General features: G+C 43.0%; 1 protein-coding gene across 7 annotated transcripts in view; it reads right to left on the reverse strand.

Moving 5' to 3' along the window:
* Positions 1-54: 54 nt before the first annotated feature.
* LOC147010954 (gamma-aminobutyric acid receptor subunit beta-3-like) overlaps positions 55-14,596 on the reverse strand; it is a 145,051-nt gene continuing 130,509 nt past the window's right edge. For 6 of the 7 annotated variants that reach the window (XM_085860389.1, XM_085860393.1, XM_085860390.1 and 3 more), the window contains 2 exons: positions 7,129-7,361; positions 55-3,502 (listed from right to left, as the gene is read on the reverse strand). In XM_085860389.1, coding sequence (XP_085716515.1) covers positions 3,176-3,502; positions 7,129-7,361 — 560 coding nt within the window. In that variant the 3' untranslated portion in view covers positions 55-3,175. Of the gene's footprint in view, positions 3,503-7,124; positions 7,362-14,596 lie in introns of all 7 variants that reach the window. The other variant, XM_085860391.1, reaches the window with a different exon arrangement.

Here is a 14,596-nt window from a genome sequence, read left to right on the forward strand (position 1 = left end):
CATATGAATCAGCACTACCCTGAAGGGTTAAATGAATGGAAAGAAAACTTTGCAAAGGTCAAAATTGCTCAACTTTAATTGCCAATGACAGTTGCTTTTAGTTATAGTTATTTTCCAGCCGTGACACGTGCTGTGCAACATTCAAAAGATATACTCTATAGAAGCTGTTGTGCATAAATTTAGTCAACTGTAAAGAAAAACAAAATTAAACAATTAGCAACCAAACTATTATATAAACCACATCCTCCTTAGTGAATTTACACACCAAATAAATTAAAAAATAAACACACACCAAAAGTGTGGCCAACAGCTGCATTATTCCACAACGACGATATAACAACAACAATATACGGGGTGGCCCATCAAATGATGACATTTACAATCGTGATAGAGGAGAAAAACTGCCATCACTTGGGTGGGCCACCATGTATAGTCTCCAAGACCAGTTGCTGGGGAGTTCCAATGAACGAAGGGTTATATGCCGAGAGCGGGACACTTCCAGGTTGCAGGCACAAAGTCAACCTGGTTCTGCTGTTGCCACTTGGCGAAGAAGACCTTGTTATCTGGAATGGGATGCAAAAGGACCTTGCTTCTGCAGTGATGAAATCATCAAATAATAATCGCCAGATGGCAAATTCAGTTGGTAAAATGAACATCGTGCAAATCTCGCTTGAAGGTCCTAATCCAGTTATTTTGGCTCCGAGTACACGTGGATCTCAAAAAATATAACGTGCATGTTCACTCACAGTCGCAGTTCTGTCGTCAGCCATTCATGGAGAAAAATTAAGTTTTCATTCTTTTTCAAAATGACTTTACAAAGCAAAACAGACTGAGAAAAGGAGAGGCTAGCATGCAAACACCGTGCAATCATGGTGGAGGTATGTTGTTGATGCTCACCGATATGATAACGTCGTATTGTTTATTATTGTTCCAGTTATCATGACATTTACATTACAAACCGATATGGTTAGGAGATCCAACAATTGTAACTGATAACCAGGATCCGACTACATCGAACAGACATTTGGACTGTACAGCGTTCTGGGTTTGGCTCGATATAGCATTGTCCAGGTATCATCAGTGCATTCCGGTCTGCCTGTATACGATTGTAGATCTACGTTATTTCATCACAACTGGAGCGAAGGTAAAGTCACACGAAATGGAGAAAAAGGTTCTGTAACCTCTTGTATTTTGGTCACTAATGTCAAAAGAACTGAAGGTCTCTGGACACATTTTGTACACCAATCACACATCAGTACGATGATTGGAGCACCTGCACATGTCTTCACCTTGCCAAAATGGGGGTTGTAGTATGTAACGTGGCGTTCGATGGTCAGCTGGTAACTAGCACCGCACTTTGCTCCGATATTTTATGGACTGCCTGAACTTCCATATTTAGGAGAGGTGTGCAACATATCCACATCTTGGGCACTTGTAAGGTGATAACCTCAAGGTATGCTGCTGCAGAACATTTGGCCATCGTCACAGGATAATGTTATAATTCCACTCGGGACATCAATTAACATACTCACATCGGTCATCTTCATTCCACAACTGTGAGGATGAGTCAAACTCCTTTAAAGAGGCAAAATATACTCCAGAAAAAAGTTTTCTTTCTACCAACACAACTATAAACAAGGATGTGAGCATGATTACAAAAATAAGAAGAAGAAAAAAAAAACGGACCAGCGAGATCTTGGATGGAGCTCGACTTATGCTTGTGAGGTCTCTTTCTATGAGCTTCGAGCATGCGCCTTGAGAGATTCCAATGTATAACTGAACAGAGAAGGTGGATGCTAAAGTGGTGACAATGAATGCTCTGCATACTCATGTTTTAGATTTCGCCGAATTCTAGTTGATAAGACGGTGACATGTTGAACTGGTCTCAGACCTTCCATAAGTCCGTCCATCACACATGTAGTAGTGATGGGAAGAGGAGAAATAAAGCCATTGAGCTATATCACAAAAAGTCAGTGCCAAAGAAGGCCTTAACCTAAAACTGAAATCGCCTTTTTTGCTTCAGCTCTCATGTTGGACTTCTTGGTGAAGTCCAAAGAGTTATGAACAGTTTCGGAATGTGTTCAAAAAACGGTATGTTATCAAAAGTGTTCAAAACTAGTCAAGTTATAGTCAGTCATTAGACAAATCTATTTCAAAAGGCACTGTTCAAAACGTTTTGTTCATTATGTTTGTTTTTTGTTTGTTGTTCCTTTCCTGTCTCTGCTGTTTTATTGTCCCATGAAGCTGACCTCCCATTTTACGCTCTGGTGGTTCTCAATGCAGCTTTTCATAGCCCGTCTGATGCAGACATGAAATAAATAAAGTTTGACGCCGAGTAAAGCGACTTTTACTTCGAGCCGCGCTATTTGCAAAACACCAGGGAGACAGTTTAGAGCTAGGCCGTGGTGGTGGGAAGAAGCCTCGATAATGGCCTCGAGTCGGAAAAAGCTGCTCAAGATTGGTTGTTGACGTTCAGCTTTCACCAACCCGAACGACCGATGTACACGAAAGGTACTGGCCTGCTGGGATCTCCTTGCCGTAGAGATTAATGACTTTTCATTTGAGGTTTGTCCTCTCTGATTCATCCTACCATATGTGGGTGGCTTTGATGCAACGTGTTTTGCCGAATTCAATTTGGCTAATGATGGCTTGTCTCACTCACACTTTCTCAACTTTCCATTATTTAATTTATTATTACCTTTGTCAAACTTCTACCTTGATTTTTGTTTTACGCAAAATATCATTAATATTACTGCTTGTGCTTCACCAAATTTAACGTATACTGCGATTTAGTATCGGCCATTTCGCCTTGCGGACCTCAGCATCAAGTTGAAAACAACTGTGCAAAACTGGCTGTTGGTGCGAGCCTTTTCCAACCCACGTGACAACTGCGTACTGTCCTTTTGGTTCCACAACGATGGCCGTTGCATGTAACAATCTGTTCCCGAAGCCATTCTTTGGATAGCAAAACATTCTTCAGGCGATGCGTCTCTCTGCCGTGAACCATTTCCAATGTAAAATGAAGACATCAATTGCATGTGATATTACAAGTGGAAAAAAACGTTTACATTTGGCCATGAAGGTTATTAAAAAGATTGCTGCTGTCAAACCAAACCTTGTCCCAGATTAAGAACGTGGTTCATAAAAACCATCAAGCACAAATTTCTCTTACGACTCAGTGAAAGTAGTACAGCCAATAGATGATGTTGAAGAATGCAAACGTGATTGGAAATGCGAGGCGAGACCATCGGTCTATTACATTGACATTTGTCAGGTTTGGGATCACTACTTTCTTGGGTGATTGTCTGCGGTGAGAGCTGGGGGTCGGCAAGGAGTGACGGGACCCGTCGGGTGTTCGGGAGAGGCCCAGGTCACTGGCTGTGCTTCTCGGTTGTGGTGGGTGGCTGCCGACGGCTGCGGCTTGAGGCTGGCTCACTTGTACGCTTGCCATTTCGTTCTGCACTTCAAATGTCGTTAACAGGAAATGACTCCGACCCTCAACCTACGGGATACAAAGAGTCTGATCAAGCTCAGATCACAGACTGTTCTGGCTTCACAACAGACAGACTGGCATCAGCGGTAACTGGACTTGGCAACTTTATGTGCATTAAATTACCAATGGGTGTTTGGCCTTATTATAGTGGTTCCGATATGTGGATATGAAACTTCCAGAAGATGGAAGCTCTGGCCTTCTGGATTCGTACATAAAATCTGAAGTGTATTGGATGCTTTTGAATGCAAAACTGCATCTTCACATCATATTTTATCATGACTAAAATAGAAATTACAGCATATTATATAATTGTTGTCCATCTCATGCCCCTCTGGGGTGGATGCTCATAAACAGGATGGGTGTTGCTCATAAAAAATGAGGATGCTCATAAACATGAAAACAAGATTGGGACTCCATCATGGGGCACTGCCAAAGTGTCCCTCAACATTACTACTAGTCGTACTTATTTAACAACCCCAATTATTCTCAACTTCTTGTGGGGTCAGTTTCAGAACGTTTTTGGCTGAAGTCTTTCACGAATGGCTGGTCAGGCCTGACATTCAAGTGAAGATGGTAGAAATTTGGAATTTGTTCAGTGTGCCGATGATAACTCACGCTTCGTGAAGGACGTGTGGTATCTTTAATGGCCACAAACTAATGACAGCATTTGGGACACCCAGTTTTCATGGTGATTTGCATGTAGGGAGATAAAGCACCCTGCATGCAAATCACCAGTTACCAGTTTACAGATAGGCAGGTTTAACCCAGGCTAGACAGCTCAGAAGCAACTGTGCATATGGCCATACATCTCGGATATCTTGCTAGCTGAAGTAGCGCTGTACAGTAGGAGAGTAAGTTGGTCAGGGCACCAGCATGCAATGGCTTACTACTTTTGAAAGCAAACTCCATTAGATCTTCAACATCTACAAGTAAACGGTAGCAAATAGGCGAACTGGGTTATTGTCCCCCTTAATGCCCGGTCACACCTTGACGTTTTAGCCAGCGATGGCAACGTATTAAAATGTATGTAAAACGCTGGCTTACGTTGAACTTTTGATGTTTTTTTTTAAAGATTCGGACGTATTCATAGCGACTTGGTCTTATGTATAATGCATTGGTAATGGACACAGAACGTTTCGTTGTGTTATAGATAACTTATACCAACGAATGCTGAGCCTGTTGTCGGCCTACACAACCGATGCCCAACGATAGTCTAACTTAGGCATAGCGCGTTGCACGCATCGCCGACGATGTCGTGACGTAGCCTATTAAAAGGCTGACGCACAATGATTCGAATCATAACTGCCGTAGAAATGGAAGTGTCAACATCGCGGTCACACCTTGGCGATCTTGCCAGCGTATGCCGACCTAAGAAAAATGTGTCTAAAACGTTGGGGCACGTCAAATACGGTATGAGTCAGTTTGGTATACGTGAGTAGAACGCTAAAGTACGCTATCATACATCGTAGTAAGTAGAGTACGTCAAGAAATTTTAAACATGTTCAAAATTTTACGACGTACTCGGCGTATGACACACGTTCCGCATGCGATGGGGATAAGTTGTACACACGATATGTGGACGCTTACACACGTCCACAAAGGCTACTTATAAGTCGAAACACGTCGCGGTAATGTCTTTTTTACGCGAAACTTATTTCTAACTTATGTTTGACGTGCTTTGAACCAATTCTTTACGCAGTCCCAACACACATCGACGTATGTAGATGTATTCCAATGACGTCTTCCGGTCGACAAAAAAAAATAAATGAACGTGTTTCTAGCTTACAACTGCCATATAAAGACGTGTTCCCAGCGGTTTTGGGAATTGGTATATAAAAATGCTGCTCATAAAAGGGGAACCCAACAGTGTTTTCGAGTCCTTTTTGAGTCGATGTCCATGTCAGCAGTAACAGTATCAGTATCAGTATTAGTATTAGTATTAGTAGTAGTTTGTTCATGTTGGCAGTAGTAGGTGAGTGTGAGGGGGAGGGTGTGGGTTATGATGGATCGTCCTTGCGTTTAACGATTTAACGATTTAAATGATAAACTCAACGATTTAAATGGCTGCATCTCCACTATTGAAAGTAGACGCTTGCGCTCAACAATTGGATTTTTTTTTACACTCAACGACTTTTAAACGGTACCACTCAACTATTTTCATTATTTACAATGAACGATTTAAATTGCTGTCACTCGCCTTTGTTTTTTGACGCTGAGGTTTTGAAATTTGAAGCGTTTCTTCTGAACGTGTTAAATCGCTCAAACTCGACTATTTTAAATAGACACTGCCGATGGACAATTGGAATCATAGCCAAGCTAGACATCGAAGTGTGAACATCCTCGTCATGCCGAAGAAAAGTTTGAAGAATGCTGCAAATAAGTGTCCTGGCCGTGGCCGTGGACGCTGACGCAAGGACAATCCATTATACCGACATCTTTCAGCCTATGAGTAACTTAAAAGTAACGTCTGTCGACGTGTGGCAACGATCGCGTAACGTGCCAACAACACGTTAAAAATAGGTTAGAAATAAGTTTCGGGTACGCTAAACATTACCTCGGCATGTCTCAACTTATGATTAACTTACAAGTAGCATGTGTTGACGTCTCTCAACGATCGCAGACCGTGCATACAACTTGTGGCCAGCGTAGCGGAACGTGTGAGTCATACGCCGGCATACGTCGTGAAATTTCAAGCATGAAAAAATTTGAGGACAACCAAAAAGTACAACGTTTAAAGCCAGCGTACAATGGCGTATGGCAGTGTTTTTCAGCGTGCTCTCAATGTTATCAAAACTTACCCATAACGTATTCAACGTGTGCCAGCGTTTTAGAAAAAAAATTCAAAAATCGGCATACGTTGGCTAAAACGTCAAGGTGTGACCGGGCCTTTAGAAGGATGGTGCACTCAGTGATGCGAAGCCCTGCCGGTTCTGTTCTTGCATATGGCAGTTTGGCTGCCGGTAGCTATCATTTCTTGGAAGTATGGCTGTGCCACTGATGCTGTGCCCCTCTACCAGTACACTGGTACTCATTTCGCCGAACTCAGAAGAATGACAGGCTGAGTCAACCCCATCTGGTGTCAATTCAGCAGCCAACGGGGGCTCAAACTCAGGACCCTGGGATCCTAAGCCAGCCACCCGAGCCACTAAGCCAACATCAGGCTTCGCCCTGCCAGTAAAGTACTAGCATGACAGTTTGTATTCAAGCTGAAAATGCAAATTAGACTTCTCGATGGCAAGTACGGTACCTCTGAACTATCCCTTCAGCCCTAAATTTGAATAAACTATACATGAGTGTTCCAAGTTTGACCTGGACTTATATTTATACCAAAGCTTCCAGGCAACCATGACAGGCAATCGTAACTACATCCAATCATATGGAAATGTTAACAGGCTCATTGTTTTTGGTGAACCACCATATTTGTTACCTCACTTGACGCCATCTAAATTTTCAGCACGTACATTCAAGCAAGAAGCATAATTATAGGCCTTGGATATGAACAATACGAACAATAGCTATAAAGACAAATTCCATCAAAATAATTAATCTACATACATTACCCTGCCAAAAAAAATCCAAATATAATTCGAACCACCCCCATGGGAAAATAATCATATGAATGTTCACACACCTACCTGGCTCACTGGCCCAGTGACTGCAAACTCTGGTTTGCGCTGGAGCTTGCGGTGCAGCTGGGGCCCGCGCCCAAAGAACATGTAATTAACGAAAGCATATTCCAGCAATGCGAGGAATACAAACACAAAGCAACCCATCAGATAGATGTCAATGGCCTTTACGTAGGGGATCTTGGGCAGAGTCTCACGCAGGTGAGTGCTGATGGTGGTCATGGTGAGTACAGTTGTAATTCCTGTGAATGCAAAGTCCATGCAAGACCCTTTGTCAGCAAGTTTCCAAGATTAATTGAATACCAGAAATATTGTTCTGCTTTAGTTTGAACACACAATGAAACATTAGACCTACTTTATTGATAATGAGTTACATAAATCTTTGTGTAATGGATATAAACAATCACACAATAAAACATGTATTGGATGACACCCTCCTCTTCTCCAATCACCCCAGGTATCTATGCTGGTTTTGAGACCACCAACAAACTATCCTTTGCCAAATCACAGAATACCATGAGCATGACATCAAATACAGCTTTAGCAGTGTATACAAGAGGGAGTTAAAAACCGCCACCCCCACCCCCCTCCACAAACCAAGAAGGAATGAATGGTCTTGGCACCAACAAATTTCACCAAAGTTGTTAAACCCTTATTTATCATTTCCAGCCAGTATCACACATTTCTCTTAGTCAGAGGGGTGAGTTTCTATATGGTATGAAACATGTCATCTTTTTTCTATTCTATAAAGAAACACGGTTCCATCAGTTGCCGGACTGGTTTTATCACTTATTGGCAGATTGTCAGTGACAGTGTAGAAAGAAACGCACACCACCGAGGCTGCCAAATATGCACTACATGCAATGCTGATAGTAGTCAACATATAAATACTAAAAGCACAATCATGTCTCTCATCTGTAAATGGAAGAACAACCAACGAACTCTCACCTCATCAATCCCAACTGCGACGATGACGGTATAATTAAATCACACTCGGCAATTGTGGTTAAGGAAGGCTGTATAAAGGAACCCATAAAGCTGCATAAGGTAAGTGATGAAACCGGTACGATGGCTGATGGGCCGGTAGCGTTGGGGTTTTGCACCTTTTTATGTAATGCTGTGATGTTGGCTGATTTCCAAGCAGATGGAAGATGACATATGGTAAATGACAGGGTAAAAATATACCCGTGCGGGAGTGATGGTCATCTCTGCGAGAAAATATATAGCCTCCTGAAGGTAGGGCAGTTTTTGCAAACTTTGAAGTCACGTGACGTGAAAACGAAAGCAAAATTCGAAAATCCGTCCTGACCAAATTTAGATATTGTCCCATACATTCATATGCCACAATCAAATTCAAGATTGCTTGAGAAATGTAGGAGGAGATAGATTTTGAAAATCGTCATTTTCGCATGAAAATCGTCATTTTCACATTTTTTGCCAACTTTGAAGTCACGTGACACGAAAACCAAAGTGAATATCGAAAATCCGGCCCGATCAAAATTTAGATATTGTCCCATAGATTGATATGCTACAATCAAATTTAAGATCGCTTGAGAAATGGCGGAGGAGATAGAATTTGAAAATCATCATTTTCGCAACTTCAAAGGCCTCGTGACCTTGACCTTGACCTTCGGTGACCTTGAAAGTCATACTATCGTGTACGTCTCATCGACCTCTATCAGGATCACTAATGACCAGATCTCCCGCTTCAACTTCATTGTGAATGGACGGACGGACGGACGGACGGACGGATCGAAGGACATCGACACCCATATTATTAGGTCATGCTCAAAGAGATGACCTAAAAAGGGCAGAGAGAGGAAGTGCAAGAGCAGCAGAGCAGATTTTTAAGGCACAGAGCTGTCGTCTGCAGAGTCAGAGTCGAGGGTTGCCAGAACCTTTCCCCGTTTTCAGGTACAAACGACACAGAATTCAGGAGAAATGGGTACAACTGGGAAGGATGGGTACAGAGAGAGAGAGAGAGAGAGAGAGAGAGAGAGAGAGAGAGAGAGAGAGAGAGAGAGAGAGAGAGAGAGAGAGAGGCAGACAGACAGACAGAGAGAGACAGACAGACAGACAGACAGACAGACAAAAAAAAAACGGGTTGGCAACAATATTTGGAAGCAGACACAGAATTGAGGTATTCAGCTGTCTCACGAGCAGAGTCGGCTCTGGTGCCATTTGAAGTGAGTGAAGGGATGGAAGAGGAGCATACACCAGAGACAGACTTGTCAAGGTACCACCAGGTTTTCGAGGAGGGAGATAAGTATGAAAGCTCCTTTTTGAGATTGGACAGATGTTGTTTTCTGGCTCTCCTGAAGGTAGACAAATACTTGTTTTGGGCTTTGTGGATTGATTTGAGGTTGCATTCAATCAGTTTTGCCTTCCATGAGGAGAAAGCAAGTTGTTTTAAAGCAACAGCCTCACCTCAGGATTCAGAGAACTAAGAGCGGGAGGATGGGTAAGAATATTGAAGACAAGATGGGATTGAATCTGTGCATAAGAGAGAGCAGTTTTCTGTGGAAGAATTCCCAGGCTGAATTAACATCAGCGGCAGTGGATATAGGAGGTCATTTCAGGAATTGGAGCAGCGCTTCACTGCATCTACTTTCTGCCAGGACTTCAGGGGCCACTTTCTGCCAGGACTTCATGCCTGGCCCATCGCCATCTCCTGAAGATGCCAATTAACCTGCTGCATCCACGAGGCAAAAGGTCGGCCCATTGGCCTCCTCCGCTCATGAGGCTCCCGAGCTGAGAGAATCTGGTGAGCAGGATCAGCATCAGGAAAATGAGCCACATATCAATACAGCCGCAGCTGACGCTCATGGACGATACAGGTAACAATCTCATCTCAGTCTCTCTCAGAAACCGCTCGTTGGACACAAAGTCTGACCAGCAAGAGCCAAGGATTCTCTGAAGAGACCTAGTACCGAATGAGTTAAGTCTCTGTCTCAGATCCCTGGTCAGAGTCCAAGTTCCACATGCGTAGACCAAGACTGGAAGCACCAAGGACTGAAACACTCGGACTTTCATCCTCCTGCATAGGTACCGACAGCACCACACCCCATGATCCAGTGAATCCATGACTCCCCAAGCCTGACCTAGACATCTATTGACCTCTGGCTCACAACATGCGGAGACATGAATATCACTGCCAAGGTAAGTGAATCTGTCTGTAACCTCAACATCTTTCCATCATCAATGTCATCAACATCAATGAAGGTGATTCACAGTTGATTGGAGGGTCAGCAATGGGGAGAGTTAGACACCTGATATCCAACTCAATAGCTGGTGGGTGAGCCTAGTACAGACGCTCAAAGTAACTGGCCTAGCGGGCCTTCACTTCCAACTCTGCTGTCAAGATCTCACCACCCTCCGCTCTAAATGGAGTACAACGAGGGCCGGGCTTGAAGGAATGCAATGCACAAATTTCTCTGGCAGCAGGTTGAGAATCACTTTACCACAGGTGATGCTTTACCCCTTCACAGATTCCTCACACATAGGCCTCCTTGCCTGTCCTCGGTGAACGTACTGTGCAGTTTTACGCCTCAACTCCCTTAACAGCTCAGCTCTGCCATTAAGCATGGTCCTGTTACTCTGATCAATGGTATCCAGTGTCCCTTGGGAACATCAAAGATTGCAGTCTTGAAGGCACGCCACAACTCTTCAGGATTCCCCACAGCAGACAGACCCCTCAAATCCCCCCTCAGCCTGTTCGCAAACTCCTCAGCTACCCCACTCATCCCTGAGCTTGCCAACATCCAGCCTAGGCTAGGATTTAAGCTGAAACTTCAGTTCCTACAACAATCCTGTGGTTGATATTGAGGAACTAAGCAATCCAGCATATCCTGCAGGTCTGAATCATCCTCTAGTGACCATCAACGAGCACATGATGAAGCTCCTTTGCCACACCACCTGCATTGGAATACCAAGTCCAGTGATGAGCCTGTGAATGCTCAAACCATGAACCAGCCACCTTGCAAAGGCTTCTTGCAAAGTCAAGGAACTTAGTGCTCTTCTGGTTCACAGTTCCAGACCCATGGGGACCAACACATGCCTCAAAAACATCATTGTCAGTGCCAGTCAATGCACTGAAATCCCCCAGACCAGAAGAGTATCTTGCCTGGGGCACTGGATATATGTATATACAGTGGGGAGAACAAGTATTTGATACACTGCCGATTTTGCAGGTTTTCCCACTTACAAAGCACCGAGAGGTCTGTAATTTTTATCATAGGTACACTTCAACTGTGAAAGACGGAATCTAAAACAAAAATCCTGAAAATCACATTGTATGATTTTTAAATAATTAATTTGCATTTTATTGCATGAAATAAGTATTTGATACATCAGAAAAACAGAACTTAATATTTGGTACAGAAACCTTTGTTTGCAATTACAGAGATCAGATGTTTCCTGTAGTTCTTAACCAGGTTTTCACAGACTGCAGCAGGGATTTTTGGCCCACTCCTCCATACAGATCTTCTCCAGATCCTTCAGGTTTTGGGGCTGTCGCTGGGCAACACAGACTTTCAGCTCCCTCCAAAGATTTTCTACTGGGTTCAGGTCTGGAGACTGGCTCGGCCACTCCAGGACCTTGAGATGCTTCTTACGGAGCCACTCCTTCGTTGCCCTGGCTGTGTGTTTCGGGTCGTTGTCATGCTAGAAGACCCAGCCACGCCCCATGTTCAATGCTCTTGTTGAGGGAAGGAGGTTGTTGGCCAAGATCTCGCGATACATGGCCCCATCCATCCTCCCCTCAATACGGTGCAGTCGTCCTGTCCCCTTTGCAGAAAAGCATCCCCAAAGAATGGTGTTTCCACCTCCATGCTTCACGGTTGGGATGGTGTTCTTGGGGTTGTACTCATCCTTCTTCTTCCTCCAAACACGGCGAGTGGAGTTTAAACCAAACAGCTCTATTTTGGTCTCATCAGACCACATGACCTTCTCCCATTCCTCCTCTGGATCATCCAGAAGGTCATTGGCAAACTTCAGACGGGCCTGGACATGCGCTGGCTTGAGCAGAGGGACCTTGCGTGTGCTGCAGGATTTTAATCCATGACGGCGTAGTGTGTTACTTATGGTTTTCTTTGATACTGTGGTCCCAGCTCCCTTCAGGTCATTGAGCAGGTCCTGCCGTGTAGTTCTGGGCTGATCCCTCACCTTTCTCATGATCATTGAGGCTCCACGAGGTGAGATCTTGCATGGAGCCCCAGACAGAAGGAGATTGACTTTTTTCTTGAACTTCTTCCATTTTCTAATAATTGCGCCAACAGTTGTTTCCTTCTCACCAAGCTGCTAGCCTATTGTCCTGTTGCCCATCCCAGCCTTGTGCAAGTCTACAATTTTGTCCCTGATGTCCTTAGACAGCTCTCTGGTCTTGCCCATTGTGGAGAGGTTGGAGTCTGATTGATTGAGTGTGGACAGCTGTCTTTTATGCAGATAACGAGTTCAAACAGGTGCAGTTAATACAGGTAATGAGTGGAGAATGGGGGGCTTCTTAAAGACAAAACTAACAGGTCTGTGAGAGCTGGAATTCTTACTGGTTGGTAGGTGATCAAATACTTATTTCATGCAATAAAATGCAAATTAATTATTTAAAAATCATACAATGTGATTTTCAGGATTTTTGTTTTAGATTCTATCTTTCACAGTTGAAGTGTACCTATGATAAAAATTACAGACCTCTACGTGCTTTGTAAGTGGGAAAACCTGCAAAATCGGCAGTGTATAAAATACTTGTTCTCCCCAGTGTGTGTGTGTGTGTGTGTGTGTGTGTGTGTGTGTGTGTGTGTGTGTGTGTGTGTGTGTGTGTGTGTGTGTGTGTGTGTGTGTGTGTGTGTTGTTATTTCCGGCTTTCTTCTTGGGAGTACGATGCAGTAATTGGTCTTTATTTTTATTACCCAGGTGTTTCCATGTTTTGTCCACAACCTGCATATCATCATGAAACTGATCAAATAAAACATGTAATTAATTACTTGTAAATCATCAATTAAACTAAAGATGTTTCTACACCTTTGTGCAGTTGTTAGTTTATTCCTGCACATGTTCTGGACCCAATCAGACTTGTACATGTGGAGGAACAAATTTGTAAAGAAAGGGGCCGGATAATAAACCCTTGGATATCCCACCTGTCTGATGGGGTATCTTGTTGCCAAATTTAAAGAAACTGTTGTTTAGGAGAAATCAAATACTTTCTTTAAGTTTATTCTTTGAAAAACTACATGAACATTGATTTTCCTTTATCGACCAGTTTGCTCTTTTTTGATAAACTTTAATGTATGCCATATTACCTCCTGTAAATGCTTTATCTGTCGCTCGTCCAATGTGGTTATGAGCTTGTCATGTGGAATGTTTGTGTATCGTGTAGAAAAATCACAAGTTGATAGACATTTAGCCTTACCCTTGTTATTAATGTCGTGAATACTGTCGATTACTGGTTTGGAATTATCAATGATCCAGAATTTTTTGACATTTAAAACCGCACCTTTTCATGGTAATTTTTCAATCATTTATAAATTAGTTTCATCACCCATGTAATACTACCTGACAATGGTTTCAAACTGCATTCTTTACTTGCGATGATGAACCTCATCTTACAAGGGTTTGTGTTAATTTTTGGGATCCAGTAAATGAATGGTAATTTATGGTGTTTATCGAGAACTAACAGTCTTCTCGATTTTGAATGAGTTACGTGGTGTTGTATCAAGTCTATTTTATTATCGTTACTTATTTTGTAGGTTTTTTAGAGTCCAGTCTGTCAGCCCAATTCTTGCAATTAATCCCGAAAACAAACACGCATGCACACGCACGCACACGCACGCACGCACGCACGCACGCACGCACGCACGCACGCACGCACACACACACACACACACACACACACACACACACGCTCTCAGTGGGGAAGATTAAAAAGAGAAAAAAGGGGGACAGGGTGGAGTGAAAACGAGTCAAGGGTCTAAAATTCCACCTCTTTGCAGCAACAGCAAAACGTTTGTGGACCCTGAATAAGGAGCGAAGGATCAAAGCAAAACAAAACATGAACAAAAACAAAAACGTTATCACAAACTTCAAACCAACCAACTCGATCTGGGGCCAAGGGAACGTGAGAGCAAACCACATCGAAATGTGACAGAGTAATGAATACGAGTCTTTGTCATGTTCTCGTGTCAATCTGGGTTTGCGGACAATTTGAACGACAGGTTTTATCCACCGAGAATTGACAACGGTACACTCACCACCATGGGAAGCAAAGTGAAGCTCTGACTTTTTGCTCCAATGAAGGGTAAATGCCCGAAACATGAACTTCATTTCGCTTCCCATAGCGGTTAGCATACCTGTATGTACCTCCAGGTGATAAAATTGATCATATCACAATGTGTTTACTTGTGGATTAATTTTAAATTGTTCATGCAATATAACTGGTGGAATCGTGTTTTATTTATTTTTATAATTTCAGCAATTCACGTGCACA

The sequence above is a fragment of the Eptatretus burgeri genome, chromosome 16, assembly GCF_056783735.1.
Source record: "Eptatretus burgeri isolate ZD-2024b chromosome 16, Ebu_testis_v1, whole genome shotgun sequence".
NCBI lineage: Eukaryota > Metazoa > Chordata > Myxini > Myxiniformes > Myxinidae > Eptatretus > Eptatretus burgeri.